This window comes from Micromys minutus (genome assembly GCF_963924665.1).
Source record: "Micromys minutus genome assembly, chromosome: 26".
NCBI classification, from domain to species: domain Eukaryota; kingdom Metazoa; phylum Chordata; class Mammalia; order Rodentia; family Muridae; genus Micromys; species Micromys minutus.
In genome coordinates this window covers 8711120-8731353 of record NC_137961.1, presented here as the reverse complement: position 1 = coordinate 8731353, position 20234 = coordinate 8711120, and the positions used below count along the sequence as shown (strand labels likewise).

Sequence of the window (20234 nt, the reverse complement as noted above, 5' to 3'; positions counted from 1 at the left end):
TAAGTCAAACTTCTCCAAAGACTGAAGTCAGGAGATTTGGCTTCTTTGGTAGCGGAAGCCTGCAGGAAGGCGAGCTCATCCAGCTTTAAGTACCCAAAGAGCTGCCCTGGGTATGGCTGCCTAGGGCGCGGCCCCAGTAGTTTTGGGCGCTCTCGGCTTCCGTCCTCCGCGGCGGTCACGTGCCGCTGCTCACGTGCCAGCCGCTGCTGTCACTTTGCAGCTGTTCCGGCTTCCTTAGCGAGAGCCTCTTAACGTCTCCCGCGGCCACCGAGGCTTCGGAGATCAGCCGGCGCCTGCTCGCCTGGTGTGGCCCTCACTCCCCGAGGCTATCCAGGTGAGGCCGCCTGGGGCCCTTCCCTGGCTCGGGAGAGCCGGCTGGGCTGGTTTCCCTGCAGGGTCCGCGGAGCCGCGGGGCCTTCCCCGCCGAGGGAAGCGGAGAGCGCGCGGGGGTGGGCAGGCTTGGGCCGGGGCCTCGGTAGAGCGGCGGGGCCTCGGTAGAGCGGCGGGGCCTCGGTAGAGCGGCGGGGCCTAGGTAGAGCGGCGGGCGGCCGCGCTGTGCCCGCGGGTTCCAGCCTTTCCCGACCGAGCCGGTTCCTCCCGGGACCCGCCGTCTGCGGTGACCTTGCTTGTTTAGACAGCAAGTCCCCCACGGAGAGAAATCAAGTTCCACACTGACTAAGCACCTTGGGAAAGCGGAATAGAATCTAGGTATGGTTTCCCTCCCCTCCTCCTTTTGCTCGTGGGCAAGAACGTAAGTTTGGGGAAGGGAAAGTTAGGATTTTTGCATCGTAGTAAAATAAGGTGTAACCTATCTATTAAGTTGAAGACTGGATTTTTTTTTTTTTTTTTTTTTTTTTTTTTTTTTTGGTAGCTCATTATTGTACATTTGTCTTGTCAGAATAGACCTCCCATTGTTGGCTGGGCCTAAGTTGCTTCAGGAATTTCTTTCAATACCGATTTGAAAATGTTTCGTCAGTTTCTCTTTGAAAAGAAGGCACTGGTTTTGAAAATCTACCACGGCACTTGGTATATTTTATTTGGAATCAGTAATTTTGAAGGAATTAATATAAATGTTTTCACAAATTGAAGCTTAATAGATGCCAAAGAAATACCATAATTGGCCCTTTCCTGTATTTTAGTTTTTTGTAGAAGAGATTTGAACATGATTGAGTAGATTTAAAGTAGTGGACTGTTTTTCTTTTTTTAAAGCATACTCAAAGCACTGGATATGACTGCATTAAAGGTGGTCAGAGAGTTCTGCTTAATATTTTGTTTAGTCCTAATTTTGCTGTCAGACTCTTAAATGGTCATTTTAGAAGCTTCAATGTCTGTTGAGGCTAATAATTAAAAACTTTAAAGCCAATAGAAAGCCCCTTTAAGGGTTGGTAGACAGAATTTGAAGTACATTAATTCTGTTCAGGCCTAGGATATTTAATATTCAAGCTAAGTGAAATTATGGTTGTATTAATACTAGTAGTTCCAAAATTAAAATGCCTGCTATTCTGTTTTTATCTTGACCCTGAATTGAAGGTCTGTGAAACATTCAGAATCATAAAGTTTAGATGACCAAGATGGACATTCGAGGTGCTGTGGATGCTGCTGTCCCGACTAACATCATTGCGGCCAAGGCTGCTGAAGTCCGTGCCAACAAAGTGAACTGGCAGTCCTACCTTCAGTGCGTACTGGTTTGTTGTGAGTCATGAACATCATGTGCTTTTGCATCAGGCTTTTTCATGGTCATGCTCCTATGAGAGAAATACTGGAAAAATACTAATAAATTAGTTCTAACGTTTTCTCTTTAGAGCTAGCTGTCTAGCTGGTATGGTAGGAGCATCCTGGGGAAATAGAACAGTCCATGGTAGTTATTTTACTATGTGTGTATGGCTGCTTTTGCCTGCATTGTACGTATGTGTGCCACATTCAGGCTAGAGACCTCAGACCTTAGGACTGGAGTTACAGGTAGTTGTAATACACCAGGTGTGTGCTACATGCCGTGCCTTTGCAAGTCAGAACAGCCTGTGCAAGAGCTGGCTCTCTGGTACTGGGGATCAGACTGAGGTTGCCAGGCTTGAGTGGCAGGTGTGTTCCCTCCCCTCCTCCCTTTCATCAGCCCTCATTCTTCATGTTTCATCATTTTATTTCATATGGGTTTATTTTGGCATATTTATAATTGAATTACTGAGGTTCAGATCTGAATATGTATGCACGTTGAAAAATCAATTAACAAATCTGTTGCTTATATTTTGTCTTGCTTACACAAAGGTTACATAGAATAGCATTTCAAAGAGAACTCATAGTTTCAAAACAGACCTTTACTTCATTGTTAGCTATGGCGGTAGGAAGATAGGCTTCTGAGTGTGTTAGAAAGGGTAGCTGATTCCACCATCAGAAGTTGCCTGGTGCAGTGATCCTTCAGTTGAGTTTTCAAGGACAACCACTATTTGACCATATGGCAAAAATGAGGATCTGTCCAAGTACAGCAGAGACTGTCACAAAGGGAAGATTGTGCTGGAAGTTTGAAGGCAGGCAGTGGTGAGGGCTGAAACTCACAGCAAGGCAAGCGATGGTTGTGATATCCTGGGTACCCTTGGGAAGAGTTGGGCTGTTGCTGTCACTTGGTGCTTTTCAAGATGATTCTTAAGTTACGAAACCCACAATGTATTTAAAGTCTAAGAAGGTCAACTTGTATACAACACATGAAAGTGACAGTCAGTTAGTTACAGGTGGTAGTTCATGTTATAGAGTGGCCTTTTCAAAACAGTCTGTCCTCATAGGGGAGCATTGAGGAGCCCTGCTGTAGAGTGTTTGTGCAGTGAGTGGGAATGTGGGGTGCCTGTACCACTATAAGAACATGCCCAGTCTCTTGAAAGCCTCCTCTAAGGCCGTTTAGCCTGGAGATGACCCAGTTCACTTCTTAATGGACTGTTTGTATTCAGTATAAGAGGTAGATTTGTGGGAACTAGCTAAGTCATAAGGAGAAGTTGTGGTAGAGTTAAGGTTGTCAGAATACTCAGAACTGGACAGACTTGAGAAAGGTAGTGCTCTGCCTGATGTGCATGGGTGAAAGATATCTTGGATGACATCCACATTTCTGTTTTAAGGACCTGGTATATTGTGGGCTAGCCACTAAAGGAGTGGCAAAGAAAGACGTTCACACAATTTTCCCCATTGGTCAATGTGTAATTATTTAAATCCTCTGAACTCCTTTAGTCTAGAAAGCATTTAGGTTAGAGGACAAGAAGTTCATGCTTGTGGAGCCTGACTGTTTGTGATGTAAACAGAAGTGTGTTGACCATGAGGCACTAGCAGGGCTTGCTTTGGAGTGGATTTCAGTTGTGTATTTTTCCAGTCCCAAGGTTTTGGTGTTCCATACACCTTACCTTCCTTTTTCATAGTTTTGACCTTTATTTTGTTGTCTGAGTTAATGACTCCTTTTATAAGCCCCTTCTGCTCTGCATGTTTATGTGCAAATGTTCCTCAAATATAGCCAAATGCTTGTTCTTGAGCCTTCTGATATGGGGACACTAGTGGGTATGAAATGCCCTGAAAGAGTAACATGCTGGATATGACAAATACAATCAGTGGATCTTATACCGCAACATCTATGGAAGATATAAAACCTATAGTGAGTTATCTTGTGCCCCAGTACAATGTGCTTTTGCTCTCATGAATTAATATGCTATGAAAATACAGTGTACAAAAATGTATTTTGGGCTGGAGAAACGGCTGAGTGGTTAAGAGCACGGATGGCTCTTCCAGAGGTCCTAAATTCATTTCCCAGAAAACACATGGTGGCTCACAGTCATCTGTAATGGGATCTGATGCCCTCTTTTGGTGTGTCTGAAGACAGCAACAATGTACTTACATAAACCAAATAAATCTTAAAATAAGTATTTGTATTTGATTATAAAAATACAAGTGGGGTTGGGTTTGTGTTGGTCAAAACAGGAATCCAGCCCAAGCATATGTTGAGGATACAAGAATCACAGTACACTAACAGATCCTTACAAATTAAATAGTAAACTATAGTAAATAATATACATAGAAAGCAAAAGGAGACCTGTGACAAGGAAGGAGAAGTAGCTGTAGGAGCATTGTGGAAGTCTTCACAGAGCACACGAAGAGCAGAAGGAATGGGGACTGCAGTGCAGGGAGCCCTGGCTACAGAGCTCAGGCTTGAATGTGCAGTGATTGAGGGCTTCAAGAGGCTTAACTGTGGTTCGGTTTCTTTTAGGGGATGTGTGTGTCTTGATGTGAGTCACATGGAGACTTGCAGGGTTGTTCTGCTGTCGTGTTTTATCCAAGGAGGGCCTGGATTTAGACCTTAGTTTTTGGGGGTGGTTTTCGTGACATACCAGAGTCCTTGATGAATAGAGCAGCTTAGAAGGGTTAAGCCATATGGAATTGGAGATGACAGTTTCAGTGGTAATGCTGTTGAATCTGTTTTTACTTGAAGAGATAGCTGGAGATGACTTGGTGGAGAGAGGAAGATTGGATTCTCCTGACTTGAATCTCTAAGAAAGGAGTTCAGAGAGAAAGCAGTTTTAAGAGTTAACAGTTGGGTACAGACTGAAGAACAAAGAGCCAATGGTGAAGAAACTCCACTGGGAGGAAACTGGGATATAGGATGATTTTGGAGAAGACACAGATCAGAATGGAGAGATTATTTCTCCTTTCATTTTTTCTTTCTTCCTTTTTGTTTTTTTTTTTTAAAGACAGGGTCTCACTATGTAGCTCTGGTTATCCTGAAATGTGTTATATAGACCAGGCTGGCTCTGAATCTGCCTCCCAGTGCTGGGTTTAAAGGCATTAGCCACTGTGCCTGGCTCAGGAGAGGTTATTTTTCCAAGAGAAGGACGATGACTGTATTCTCAACTGGAAGAGAAAAAGATTGTCAGGAAATGGCTGTAGAACTTGACTGCAAAGTGGCTTTGGTATAATGAGTTTGAAGGCCAAGTAAATATGTTGGGCTTTTGAATAAAAGAGGTGACATTTTATTGAATCCTTGCAGTGGACCATGTGCTGCATTAGTTGTGTCTTGTTTATGTAGTTCTGGCCTTTAAACAAGCCCTTTAAAAGTCATGTGGTTCTTGTTTTTCTGCTTAGGTAAATTAGACTACACGGAGGTCGTTCAGTCACTAAGTGGTAGAGGTAACCTTTAGGATGATTATGAGGCTCTTAGCACTTGTTCCTTATAACTATCAAAGGACAAATTTCAACAAATTAAAAGATGTTTACTAGTTTCCTTTGTGTTTCTACAGTCAGGGAATACTCCTTAAAATGGAGTGTTTTCTGACTGGCAGAACACAGGAGGCTAGTTTAATGAGCTTGGTGAACATAAAGATTAGAAAGTTCATTCCTCGAATCTAAATTACTGTCCTAAGGTGGGGATGGAGAGCCAGAATAGTAGAGTTGGTTATGGATAGGTTAGTTGGGTATTGTGGTTAGGATTTAAGCACAGGATGCTCCTCACTGTGCCCATCGACAGTACATGGTTTGGAAAATTTGTCTGATACCTTTTCTGGTTATGTTAGACTCTTTAGTTCTGTGGGGGCCAATACAGGAACCTAGTACAAGAAAGTGGCTTCTTGTAATTTTCTAGAACACACCAAGGAGGAAGGAAAAGTATTTCAAATTTCTGTCTCTCTCACAGTGGCTGCTCAGGACTTATTGAACAGAATAATTCATTTTTTCTAGGGGGCAGATGATTTCTGCTGAAGATTGTGAATTTATTCAAAGGTTTGAAATGAAAAGAAGTTCTGAGGAGAAGCAAGAGATGCTTCAAACTGAAGGCAGCCAGGTGATTCTTATTTTATTTTATAACAAGCACTTACTTCCCTATCATTAAAAAGTCTGGAAAGCCTGAGATGTAGCTCAAGTGTAGAGTATCTAGTGAGCATGTACAAGAAAGACCATAGAGTTAATTTCCAGTCTCAAACTGTAACGTGAAAATTAAAATGCTAGAAAACCTTAGATACTATGCAGTTATTATATATAATATATAGTATATATAATGTATGTGTGTATGTTATTAACATTAGTACTAACTACTTTCGCCATGGTAGGGATAAAATCCATTCGTTTTCTGCTTGCTTAGCAAGTGCCTTCCCGTGAGCGATATTCCAGCCTTTATACTTGGGACAGGAGATTCTGTTAAATTGTGCTTAGCTGGCCTCCATTTTGTGCTCCTACAGAACACCTGCAGCTGCAGTCCTATCCATTACAGCAGTCTCTGCAGCACAGTTGTGGGTCTCTTCTTTTCTTTACTGTTTGCAGCACTGAGGATTACGTATGCCCATGCGAGTTTTCTACAGCCACAATATATTCTAGGCTCTTTTTAAACTTAAAAGAAAGATTATTTTATTTTATGTGTATGAGTGTTAGGCCTGCCTGTAAGTACAGCGCAGTGCATGTGTGCCTGGCTCTCATGGAGCCCAGATGAGGATGTTGGATCCCCTGGAGTACAAACAGTTAAGCTGCTATGTGAGCCTCAGGAGTGGAGCCTGGGTCCTCAAGTGCCACAGATGCGCTTTACTTCTGAGCCATCTCTCCAGTCCTGTTTTTCTTCTTCTTTTTTTCTTAAAAATTTTCTTTTTGGAGATAAGACTCTAAGTTGCTGAGGCTAACCGTGAACTCACTCTGTGGTCCAGGATCCTCTTGAATCTACAGTCCTCCGGCTTAGTCTCTGTGTGGCTGGTTATTTGCTTGTGCAACTAAGCACAGAGGAGTACCTTCTGAGTTTGTGGGATGAAGGTCACTCTTTTGAAGTATATGCAGTTTTCAAGCTTGTTAGTTAAATTGTTTTTCACATTACATTATCAGGAATACTTGAAATGCCTCATATAAGTAAGTACTTTGATTATGTAAATGGGACTTACATTTTTTTCTCATTAAGTATAACTGTTCTGAACTTTTTTGAGTCCCCTGTATTTTAATCTAAAACATTTAGGTACTACCCCCTCTTTCTCCCTCTCTTTCATTCTCTCTTCCTATTCTCTCTCTCTTTCTCTCTCTCACACACACACTTAAATTTTCGTGCACACTCAGCTCTTGCTCTGCCTTTGAGCTGCACTCATGGTCCCTCATTCCATCTCTGTAAAGACACAGCCACTGATATTTGCCATATTTATATCAAAGATGGGTTTCTAGTCATTGTTTCTTTTTAATTGTCTTAGACCTTTTCATGTATGATAATTTAAGATATTTACATAGTTCATAGCTTTTGTAATGAATATTGCTAAATAACTATAAGAAAAAAAGCATTATTCAACTGGATAGTTTTTGTTTTCTAGAGACCTCACTTCACTTCAGTATCAAGACATTTTTTCCAGCTTACACTCTTACTAATGGAAATAATGGCTTTTAAAAGTAGTTCTGAGCTGGGCACAGTGACACCTGTCTGTAATGCCAGCACTCAGGAGGCAGTTAGGCAGATCTGAGTCTGAGGCCAGCCTGATGTACACAGTGAGGTCCAGGACAGCCAGAGCTACACAGTGATACTCTGTCTTGAAACAAACAAAAACCTGGAATTATCTATTAAGTGGGTGAATCATAAAATGCTTGAAACCAATACTTTACATACTTTGGTAATTTCTGTTTGTTTTTTTTTCCTGTTACAAGGAGTTTTAACGTGAACAATCTTAATAATTTCCTGATATTAAGTTCCATAAATGTGATTGTTGCTCACATAATTTAAACACGTGTAAGGCTTTTGATAGACATTATAAAGATTCCCTTTTGATTGACGACCATTTTTCATGTCTGCCAGCACTGTGTGGATCACTGTATCACTGTAAGAGTTGGAAAGGCCTTACTATGTGAAGAGCCTCATTAAAGGAGTAAACTAGTTTTTTTTGGATCCAGTATCTGGTGTGGTAGCCATTTTATGTTACTGCCATAAAATTAGCACTTGCTGTTAACCAAACAAAGTGGCAGTATTAAAAATTATATTGAGGATTATATGTGGAATTTATTTTTTGCTAAGAGATTATTTAATGTTTGACTATATAAGTATTTTTACTTTTAACTTTGACAATATCATGAAGGTTATTTTAGAAATGCTATTGTATGCTTAGACTTTTCTAAACCTACTTTTACTTAGGGTTCTAGAACATTTCAACTTCTCTTCTAGCCCACCGACCAGAGGTAGGGGGAAATGAAGGTTTATAGGAAAAGGGGTTGTGGACCTGTTTAGAAGTAGTTCTCTTAGGGCAATTCCACTCTTGATTGTCAGGATACCAGCAGTCTGTCCAGTAGCAAACCCCAATCACATATCAGTAGTGGCAGTTTTATGCAGCCGAAACCACAAGGTTCCACCAAATTGAGACTGTGGAAGTAACAAGAATCAGTTGGAGCACCATGAGAATTTCTTTGGTGCATCTCTCTCTGTGTAATGAAAACCAGTGAAGACCAGCAAAGTGTCGAATAACTATCGAAGACCAGTGAAGTGTTGCAAGGTGTAGCAGGGTAAGAACGTCCTCTCACTGTCTGTGGGGTTATATTTACGTTCTTTCTAAGCATCCGATCCAGCAAAATATGATAGGCTCTCCCACGTGTCTGTTTCAGCAAAATACTTTCTCAGAGACAGCTTCCAGAAAAAACATCATGAGATCTCTCACAAGACAGCTTCCAGGAAAAACATCACATGACACAATTGAGTTTCCAAAGAAACCAGAAATTTCCACTTCATACTATGTAATTTAAAAATTCTGTTCCATATGGCATATGGACTGTCTGCCCATGAAATGAATATATATATATATATTCCAGACACTATGTATGTATGTGTATGTGAATATGTATGTGAATATATATGTATGTATGTGTGTGTATGTATGTATATCTCAGAAACACCACACACACACACACACACACACACACACACACACACACACACACACACACACACACACACATGAGATAAGGTATCATTTCCTTGTTGTTTCCCACATGGAAGATTTACTGAATGAGTGGTTACTGAATAGGCTCTTGCCAATCTATATTGCCTTAGAGTGGGCAAAGATTTTCAAACTGTGACTCCAAACTTGTTACTGAATCTTGTTACTTATGCAAAACCATAGTTTTTGGAATGATGTAATAGACTTATGTGAAGCAGTTTTAATTGTGCTTATTTGACTTACGTGCTGAATTTAGGTCCTGCTACCCAGATAAGATGCTGTTCTACTGTCCAGCACATTTTCTGATGCCCAGTCCAAGTACAGTTCAGACTATTATAAAGGTCTTGGTTATAATATTGGTTAGATATAATGTTTTTGGTTCCAATTTTTATTGAGATCCATATGGTTGATGTGCTGAAGGTTTTAGTAGATCAAGGCTTTCTGATTGTAGTCTCTAGCACTCTTGAGTGTTCTGCTTCCAAGTTAGCCTCACAGATAGTGAATAAATATATTTTAGAATCATGTTTAGTCTTTAATGTTATGCTGTTATGCTGTCCTCAGTAATCAAGAGTGATAATGGCTAGGTGGGTGTATTTAAAAACAGCATCTATTTTAGAGCTTATTACTATAAGCACTCAAAAGTCTGGCACAAGTCATGGTGAAGTCCTCAGGTCTCATTGTAATGTGTGTAAAAAGTACACATTTTTTATAATTGGCTATCTAATAGCATTTCCTTCTTGTTCTATGAAACAGAAATAATATTTTATAGAAGTGCCATTAAAATTGTAAAAAAAAAAAAAGAAAGAAAATAATGTGTGCTCGTGTCGTGGTGCTTTTAATCCCAGTACTTGGGAGGCAAAGGCAAGGGACTCTCTGAGCTTGTGGCTGTCCTAAATAGTGAGGACTAGGACAGCCAGGGCTACAAAGTGAGACTCTGTTTCAAAATTTAAAAAAGAAAGGAATAATGACACATTAATTGGATGTTTTGCAGTGTGCTAAAACGTTTATAAATCTGATGACACACATCTCCAAAGAACAGACAGTGCAGTACATCCTGACCATGGTTGATGATATGCTGCAGGTAAGCTTATTCCTAACGCCCTTGGCGACTTTGCTTTTTATACTTTATAGTAACAGCAGCTCAGAAAGGCTTCATTTTCAGGTACAGTGAGGCAGAGTAACTGTACAAGTGTTCTCTCATTCTCGTTTGTAGTACAGTTTTCAGAAGTCGCATTGCTGGGTAAAGGATGACTGCATTTGTATCTGTGCTAAGAGGTATCAGTGTTCTAGTGAGAATAGTGTTTCTCTGCAGCCTTGCTGACAGAGCACATTATCAGGTGTTTTCATTTTTCTTTATTCGGAATGATACATGAAGTTGAATATTTTTTGATATCTTTAAGGGAACTTTTAAAATTCTATCTTTGAATTATTAACTTTATTTTATATTTCTGTCTGGTTTAGGTCCTATTATTTTATTTTATTTTATTTTATTTTACTTTATGTAATGTATATGGGTGTTTTGCTTACATGACTGCAGAGACCAGAACAGGGTGTTTCAATCAATGGAACTGAAATTGTCCTGTGGATTATTAGCAACCATCTCTCTAGCCCCAAGTGGTTTGCTTGTTCTGTAAATTTGCAGAGTTCGTTATGAACCCATGAGAAGTGCACCTGTGTATGTAGTGCAGCTTTTCCTGTGTGTATTTTAATTTTGTCTGTGCTTATGTTGTTTTTTTTTTGCATGGTGAAAATTATTTTGTAGTCTAATTTTATTGTTATTTTTTGGCTTTTTGAGGCAGGGTTGTTTTGTATCTGTTCTGAGATTTCACGTGTAGTCTTTTATTGCTGGCAGTCAAATTCTAGATGGTTTTGCCTGAATCTGCTGAATTCTGGGAGGAAAAGTGTATGCCATCTTAGCCAGCCTAACATTAGTCTGTCTGTCTCTGTCTTTCTCTTTACTCCTCCTTTCCCACTCCTTTCTCCTTCACTTCTCCATCTCTTCCTCCTTTCTAACTCTCCTCTCCTTCATACGGGGAATTGAACCCAGGGCCCTTAAACATCCTAGACAAGCATCCTATCATGCACTGTCTTCTCACAAGAGACCCTTTACATAACTTTTTGTTTTGAGGTAGAGTCTTATAAAGTTGGTTGGATTGACTTTGAAGTCACCCTGTATTCAGTCAGGCCTTGAAATTGTCACCCTTCAACCTTAGCTTCCCAAGTAGCTACTGAATTTCATGTCTGAGTCACCAGGCCTGGCCTCCTAGCACTTCCTACACGAAGTTGTAAAGCTCATGCTGGTGTTCTTCTAGTACTTCAGGCTTACCTTTCACACTGAGACAGTTGGTTTACTTAGAGTTGGTTCTTGTGGATGCTGTAAGGAATCTGTGTAGTTTTCTGCTTATAAAATGCCTGCACTTGGTACAGCATTATTTGTTGTCAGTCTTTATCGCTGTGGTCAGCATTTGTCCTTACATTTTCCATATACATAGGTGTATTTTTAGGTCTTCTATACAGTTCTCTGGGAATTTCTGTGTGTTCATGTGTAGTACCACCAGTTTTAATTACAGAATAGCTTCCAGGTACTTTTTAAAAATAATTTTTGTCTTTCTTCAGATTTTTTTTTTTTTTGCTGTTGTTCTGTGTGATACTGGTGCATTGCTTGTCTTGATCTGTGGATCTTGTTGGAGATCTCACTGAGGTGCCTTGAATGTATAAATTAGGAAGAACTAGTGCGCTTATCATACTTACTATTTTTTTTTGATAGAAAAATAAAATGTAAGGGATAAAACAAGGGATGTTCTCAGTACAAAGACGTTTGCATATTTAAATTTATTTCTAAACATTTTATCTTCTTTATTGTTGTTATAAACTTTATTTCTGTTCTATCATCCGTTTGTTTATATTTTATTCATTTATTTTATATTTTTGAATGTTAGTGATTTATTTTATTTGAATTAATTTTCTGGTTAAAGTTTTCTTTAGTTTATAAAGGTATACTCTGTCTGTTTAAAATTTTCAGATTGTTTTGGTTAATGTATCCAGTACAATATTAAATAGAAGTTGAGCTAGTAAGAACCCTGCTTTGATTATGATTTTGGTGGAAGTTCTCCATATTTTTTTGGAAGTACAGGTTGCCTCTTAGACTTGCTGTGGTCCATGAGTTGTCCACAAACCATACACACTGATCTCAGACAGGGATGGTTAATTGAACACACCCTGTAATGATCGATCAGAGACATAGTTCAGAATTATCTGAGGCTGTGACACTGAGCATCTTTCTCTCTCAGCTTATAAAGGAAAACCCACAAAAACAACAATGAGCTCATTCGCAGGTTCAGGAAGTGCTGCCTGGTTGTTGGTCTGACCGAAGCCATTTTAGACAAAACAGTTCATATTGACCTTTAATTTGATGGGTCCTACGTAAAGTTTTGTGGAACTTAAGTGACAAAGCTCATATAGAACATAAGGGGATATGTGGTCAGCATGACCTTGCTCTGAGTCCAGTTATTTTTCTGTGTCAGTGACTGGCAGGCGTATTAATTATAGCAACAATATGGAGTAGCCGGCAGGTATGGAACAAAATGGGGGGCAAACCTCAACAATATATGTAATTATCATTCATATGTGTATACGCACACATACAAGTAAATAAAATATTTTATTTTGCTTGCATGTGTGTCTGTGTACTATGTGGTGCCTGTGCCAGTGGAGGCCAGAAGAGAGTATCTCTGGGATGGGTTATGAACTTCCAAGCTAATGCTGGAAATTGAACCCCTGTCCTATGGCACAGTCATACCCATCATATGGCACATGTTAGTCACACTCACCTTATGGCACAGGCTCTTACCCACTGAGCTTGTATGTGTGTATATATGTGTGTGTGTGTGTATATATATATATATATATATATATATATATATATATATATATATATATATATATATATATATATATATATGTGCAGTGTACTTTCTTGATGTTATTTTGATGGTTGCTTTTACATTTTTTTATTATTTATTTATTTAGGATAGTTTTAATAGTCAACATGATACATTCTGTAATCACCTGGGAAGATAGTGTCAATGAGAGATTATTGAGGTCGTTTTGCCTATGGACATGTTTGTGGGGGATTACTTTGGTTATGTAAATTGAGCTGGGAAGACCTGCCCACTGAGGATTGTATCATACCTAGGTATGGAATCCTAAAGAAAGTGAGTTGAATTGTAGCACACATACTTTAATTTATTTTCTTGGCTCTTGATTTTGGATATGTGACTAGTTTTTTTGAAGTTTTTGCCACTGTTATCTAATAATTGCAGAGACAAATTATATATGTACAGTAGAATAAAACCACACATATTAATGAAATATACAGTAAGCAGGTGAGAAGCAGTGTATAATCATTCTGTTCTTGGTTTTCTTTAGGAAAATCACCAGCGAGTCAGCATTTTCTTTGACTATGCAAAACGAAGCAAAAGCACTGCCTGGCCATACTTTCTGCCAATGTTGAATCGCCAGGACCCCTTTACTGTTCATATGGTAAATTCTGAATTGATCACATTCTTTTCCTTTGTTTATTTTATTCTTTTCCTTTTACTGTGACAAAATAACTGAGAAGAAGCAGCAGCAGAGAGAAGAGGTTTATTTCATCTTAGAGTTCTAAGGAATTGGAACCCAGCATAGTGGTCAAGGTAAGTGGTTCTGGGGTAGTAGGAAGAGGAGGCAGGGCCAGGTTGTAAAACTTGAAGTCCTACCCTCAGTGACCTACTTCCTCCAGCGAGACTTCCATTCCTAAAGGGTTTAGAACTTCCCAAAACAGTACATCTAGCTGGACCAGGTGCTCAACACAGGAGCCTGTGGAGGACATTTCATATTCAAACCATACAGATACCATATAAGAAGGGAGTTTATTGTTCTGAACTGGCAAATAGAAACAAACCTGGGTTGGTTGTTACTTGATAACTTACCTGTTCCCAGAGAGCAACTACTTTCTTAATGGTACTGAATAAAAATTGGTCTGATTCAGTTATAAAGTTTAATAGATGAATGCATTAATTATGTCATTGTAATGGTAGTTTACATGTGCAAACAGCTCAAGGTTGCCTATAGCAAGAAAAATCACATTTTACTATGTAGAAATTAATTCAGTTGTAGAGGTTTGTTTGCATTATCTGGTGTGGTTTAAAATAAATGTCCTCATAGCGTTATAATTGATGTAGATGTAGTCAAAGCATCGTTATTAAAAGTGAAGACTTGGCTAGTCCGACTTGTTGGTGCTGTGTTGCTGGAGCCTGTACATGTGTGGCAGGTGCTCTCCACTGACCCCAGATAACCCAGGCTGGCCTCCAATTACCTAGATACCTAAGTGATCTTGAACAACTAACCCTCCTGCCCCATCCCCCCAGACCCCAAGTCTGCTTCTATACCCATTTTATCATGCTAGACCCAGGGCTTCCTGAATGCTAGGCAAATACTCTTCCAACTGAACTATATTTTGTGGGTCCCTAAGTTTAAATTGCTCTTGGTTAAGTTTTCAAATGGAGGGTCAGTCAGTCTGTTGTTGGATTCTTTGTTGTAATTGCCCCCTGCTTATGCTGGAGTATAAATGCCAGGTGTCATTCCTAGTCATTTTCTTTGGCGTGTACATATGCTGCTAATATATGTTCAGCCTGTGGGTTCTGAATAAGAATCCTTTTAAATCACTTGACTCCTACTTTATTTATTGCATGACCCATGTGCCCTAGTGCAAAGGAAGGTCAGAGGATAACTTCTTGCAGTTGTTTTTCTCTTGCCACATGAGTCCTGGAATTGAATTCAGATTTTAAGACTTGTAAGTAAGCACCATTGCCTTCTGACATGTCTTGACAGCCTTTAGCTATGTTTTGAGTAATTTATGTTAGAATTATGATTAATTCCCAATCTTATTATTTCTTTTTCTTTTTATGATAGTTTCTCACTATGTAGCTCATTCTGATCTTAAACACTTGATTCTCCAGTGCAGAAAATCTGGGATTATAGGCACATCTAACTACTATGGCTCTAAGTCTTACTTTGAAATGCAAAATAGTCTAGGAAATGCTATGTAATTTCTTTTTTTATTTTTTTAATTAATTTATTTTATAAAATATTATTATAGTTCACAAAATTTGTTACATAATAATATATGATGAATACACAATTTTTTTTCACTTTTTCTTTTTTTTCTAAGAAGAACTGAAACTTCCCACATTTTGGTCTTCCTTCTTTTTGAGCTTCATAAGGTCTGTGAGTTGTTTCTTGGATATTCAGAGCTTTCTGGGGTTAGTATCCAATTATCAGTGGTCGCATATCATGTGTGTTCTTTTATACTGGGTTACCTCACTCAGGATGAAATTCTCTAGTTCCATCTATTTGCCTAGGAAATTTCATAAGGTCATTGTTTCTAGTAGCTGATTAGTTCTCCATTGTGTAAATATACCACAATTTCTGTATCCATTCATCTACTGAAGGACATCTGGGTTCTTTCCAGCTTCTGGCTATTATAAATAAGGCTGCTATGAACATGGTGGAGCATGTGTCCTTCGTATATGTTGGAACATCTTTGGGGTATATGCCCAGAAGTGGAATAACTGGGTCTTCAGGTGCTATGTAATTTCTTAAAGCAAAGATAATTTTTGTTCATTTTAAAGGAATTATTTGAAAACATAGTTTAAGTGTGTTGTTTTAAAATAGTTTTAAGAAACGAATCATATCCCTCCCATCCTTCCTATCCCCCAACCCCCAGGAATTGAGTGTTATGAAAACCACTTAGCAAAGTGATTTACAAGAGCTGTCTCTTAAGTATAAGATGTGAGGTATAGGATGTGATTGGCATTCAGATGTATTTCTTACTCATTTTCAGGCAGCAAGAATTATTGCCAAGTTAGCAGCTTGGGGGAAGGAACTGATGGAAGGCAGTGACTTAAATTACTATTTCAACTGGATAAAGACTCAGCTGAGTTCACAGGTAACAGAAATTGTCTTTGTATCCGAAAGAAATGTGGTATTAGAATCTGTTTTCATATGTTATTTATGGTAAATATGCTAAATTACAAAAGGTGCATTATTAAAGTAATTCCACTTTGAATTTGTTAAGTAAGTCCATCTACTTACAGTTGGCATGCTTAACTGTTCTTTCACTGGCTACAACTCAAACCTTCTGTCTTCTCCACCACTTGTGGTTTTCTCTCCTTGCTTTTGAGCAGTCAGGGATTTATGTTCCTTCTAGGCAGCTACCAGGATTACACAGTTTACAGAACTGTCAGGACCAACAGGAGGCACTTTATAGTGAGTGCTCACAGAGTTTCCATGTAGGAAAACAAATGGTTCATCAGGAGACCGCATGTGAACAAACTCTGGGGTCAGAGACTTTTAGGTGGAGCATCTGCCTTGGCCTAGGAATTTAAACCACCAACATTAATGGGGAATCTTGGTTTGGGGGAGAGAAATTGTAGAGAGGTTTTTTTATGCCCTATTGATTTTGCTTAGCTAGAGTATCTAGTTTAAGTGGTTACACAATAAACTGGTTTTGTGTGCTGCCAGGGGAGTTTTCAACTGCAGGTAACACATTATAGACCATTAGTCAAACTGCTTGTCCTTGTCCTTACCTTGGTCAAGAGTTTGTACCAGGTTCTAGGTGCCCTTTGGAAAGTCTGGGGCTACCCAATCCAACTGTTGTACAATCCTGTCTTGCACAGTGGCTCATTCCCACAGTATCATATGAAACTGGTGTTAAACACTTAGGTACAATTGGGACATCCTGCTTACTGATCATCTGGGTACCTTCAGGTTTCTCTAGCTCCATCTCCAAGGAGAAGAGAGTTGCTGATGTAATATCTGGGAAAGTGTCAGTTATCTTTGTGTATCTTTAGAATTCGACAAAAACAGGATATTTATGATGGCTCTTTGAGTGTTTCTTTTAGGGTTCCAGTGACAATTAGATGGTCAGTAGGACTGATGTTCATAAAAAGAAAGAAGTAAAGGTTGGCTCGGGAAAGAGTATTCTGGAGAACAAAAGCCAGAACTTGTTGTAAGGGTGGGTAATGTGGAGGAGCTAGACCAGGGAAAATAAGATTGACAGTGACTGTATTGTCAACGCTAGGCTAAAAATAAATGTTACTTGGTAGGTTTTAACTTAAGGCATAAGAGACACCTGATGTGCTGCTTAGAAGATATTTTTTCTTACTGCCTTAGAGAAATGAATTTGTAGTTAGCGATGTTTTGAATGAAATTCCTTACGACATATCAAGCTGTAGGTTTTACTGAGTTTGTAAGATACTTAAAATATATTTAAAACATGAAAATGAGTGTATGAAAATGGAAATTTAAATTTATAAATGTAGATCACTTGGAACCAATGCTGCATTTGGTAGACAGAAAACACTTCCTCTCTCCCTTTAAAAAAACATTTAAAAATTAAGTGACCTTAATAATGTAATATTTATTAAATGAATCTCATTCTGCTTTAATGCTTTCTTGTAAAGATGCAGATGTGCCTGACTTTACAAAGTGAGACATAGAGTGAAAGAACTGCATATTACTGGATACTCCATGGGCAGCTTACCTTTGACATATTTCAGAGGAGGGCCATTATATTGTGCCTCGGAGATGAATTGACACCCTTGAAATGATTAATGCCCATTTGATGCTTACACAGTTGTAAATGTTTCCTGCAGCTTGGGGAGGTCTCCCATCACTGGTGGATGAAATATTTCAGAGGCTAGAACAGTTTTCCTCAGAGTTGTGCTTCTTAGTATTGAGTGGATGTTCTTTAAGATCTTTCTGTATCTTTCCAGTGCTCTGTCTCTGCTATCATCATCTCTTGGCTTTCTGATGTGGCTTGATGCCTATCCTCTGCAAGTCCTTCTGCTATAGGGCACCTACTGAAGGTCCCAAGCTCAGCCTGGCTTTGCTTCTCAGAGTCTGGGCACTGCTTCTGCTTGGTTCTGATCACACTGGCTTTCTTGCTACTGGCAGAAAATTCTTCTATAGCCTTTTATCAGGATTGCATTATAAATGTATTGTTTAAAGAAAGGTAGGATTATTTGAAATTTTATTTGCTAACTTACTCAAATGTTTTTAATAGTATGTGAAAAGTCTTTTTCCTCACCAAAAGTATTTTCTCTTTCATAAAAGGTTCATAATTTCATGATTCTAGTGAAAACAAACTTTGAAATGTCCAAGTCAGTTGCTAGGTTGCAGTTTTTCTTTTTACAATGGCAATTTTTTTTTTGTCTTATACTTAATAGGTATGGATAAGAAAATAGCTCCCCAAAATTCATTATTAGTTTGCTTTTGATTTGTTACATGCCATTCTGTTTGGTAATTTGCTTGTAACATTTGTGTTGTGAATATTGAGATTACTTCATAGCATTGCTTTATCTTCCTATTTATTATTAAGCACCTATTTAAAAAAGTTTTGTCAAAAATGTTGAGAGTGGTAGGGTAGGCAGTCATCTGACTTAAAGCCCCATTCATTTAGTAAATACGAAGCAGACATTTTGCAAGCTTCACCTTTGAAAGTTATCTTGTGTTTAGTAGACTACTGTTTGGCTTGTAGTTGATTATCTGGTGGTGGATAACTTTTATATCATCTTTATGTTTTTTATAAAGTAGGATTAGGGAAACTGATAAAATTCATTCAATTCATTTTGTAAGCTGATAGGTTAGGATAAAATAAAAAAACAAAACTAAGTAATAAGTTATTTATTTTGTAATAGAAACTTCGTGGTAGCGGTGTTGCTGTTGAAACAGGAACAATCTCTTCAAGTGATGTAAGTATGTTCCTTCCAATTGACTGGTTTCTTAACACCTTGAAAATAAATTGTTTTGACTCTCAGGCATTTAAAAACAGGAAGACTTTTACTAGTTTCCCAAATGTAAATCCTTGGATCTGATGTGTCACTTACCACAGTGAAGTTAATTCTGCTGCCTTTTTGTCTGGGAAACACAAATCCTGCCCTTCGCTGTCTTTGCAGGACGTCCTACTTTAGGTGTGCAGATCAGCGCAGGAGTTAGAATGCGGTAGAATTCAGCACACTGCACAAGAGTCTGGTCATGCCGTTTGTGTCACAGCTCAGTAGTTTGGGGACTGCCTGCTGTCTTTCTAACCAGGGTGGAAACCATGCGACAGTTGACTCATGACATAGATCCACTGTTGTGCTCAAGCCTTTGTAGACTGTGGCACAGCATGTGCCTCCTCACCCCTTCTTCAACTGGCCTCTTCCACTTTGAAGTGGTTAAAGGTTAATACTGATCATGGACCACAGATTCTTGGCTAACATCATCTTTCTTATTTGAGAGTGGCTTAACTTTGCTGTATTTGAGTACAAAAATTGACAGATATAGTTGGAGCCAGGGGACAAAAACTTGGGCACAAAGGAGAGAAACAGGAGGTAGATGCAGCTCCATGTGATGGAATACCTATAGGATGGTAGGAGGCCGACAAAGGAAGACGTAAACGAAGCTCTGTCTAAACCATGCAGCAGCTGTATTGATTACTGTAAGTTATGTCATCTGAATGGGATATACCTGCATGTTTGTCTGTGGAAACAGCCTCAGGATCTACACTGAAGGCTAGTAGACAAGCTTCCCTTTGGGTCAGGGGTGGGAAGATGTGATGAATATTGTGTGAAACCAGAAAAGGGCCTTTGAAGTAGAATCAGAACAAGGTACAGAGTTAGATGAACCCACTAGGTCCAGAGTGAGGAGAGAAAGCAGTGAACAGTGAGAAGGTTCAGTTGGTTTCTGTTTGCTCGTTTTGTTCACGACAGTGCTTCTCTGTGTAGTCCTGGCTGACCTGGAACTCACTTTGTAGACCAGGCTGGTCCTGAACTCAGAGAGCCACCTGCCTCTCTGCCTTGAGTGCTGGGACTAGAGGTGAGTGCCACCACCTCCTGAAGTTTTAGTTGTTAACTTAAATATGTAAATTGGCATCTTTATTTCTTTGTAATAAAAATGTTATTTCATTTAACTGTGTGTATGGCAGTTTTGTCTGCTCGTATGTCTATATACCCTATCCACAAAGTGGAGGCTAGAAAAGTCTGGGACTGGACTTACAGACCCTTGTTAGCTGCCACATTGATGTTGGGAATTGTACGCCAATATTCTGGAAGAGTAGCCAATATTCTTAACTCCTGAGTCATTTACCACCCTCCACTGGAATTTTTATTTCTTGTGAGTTCCTATTAGTATGAAATTCAGAAAAGTCGATTATATTGTATTTTAGGATAATTTGTTTTATAAGCTTATTTTAGGGTTTATAATACATTAACCCTATATAAGGAGAGGTAAGCTGAGTTGTGTGACATTCTCAGT

General features: G+C 39.1%; 1 protein-coding gene across 2 annotated transcripts in view; it reads left to right on the top strand.

Annotated features, from left to right (window-relative positions):
* Positions 1-214: 214 nt before the first annotated feature.
* Positions 215-20234, top strand: part of ATP6V1H (ATPase H+ transporting V1 subunit H) — a 64980-nt gene continuing 44960 nt past the window's right edge. The window contains exons 1-7 of one of the 2 annotated variants that reach the window (XM_080938680.1): positions 215-334; positions 1531-1675; positions 5698-5800; positions 9889-9978; positions 13326-13439; positions 15781-15885; positions 18638-18691. In XM_080938680.1, coding sequence (XP_080794806.1) covers positions 1563-1675; positions 5698-5800; positions 9889-9978; positions 13326-13439; positions 15781-15885; positions 18638-18691 — 579 coding nt within the window. In that variant the 5' untranslated portion in view covers positions 215-334; positions 1531-1562. The remainder of the gene's footprint in view (positions 335-1530; positions 1676-5697; positions 5801-9888; positions 9979-13325; positions 13440-15780; positions 15886-18637; positions 18692-20234) is intronic. The other variant, XM_080938681.1, reaches the window with a different exon arrangement.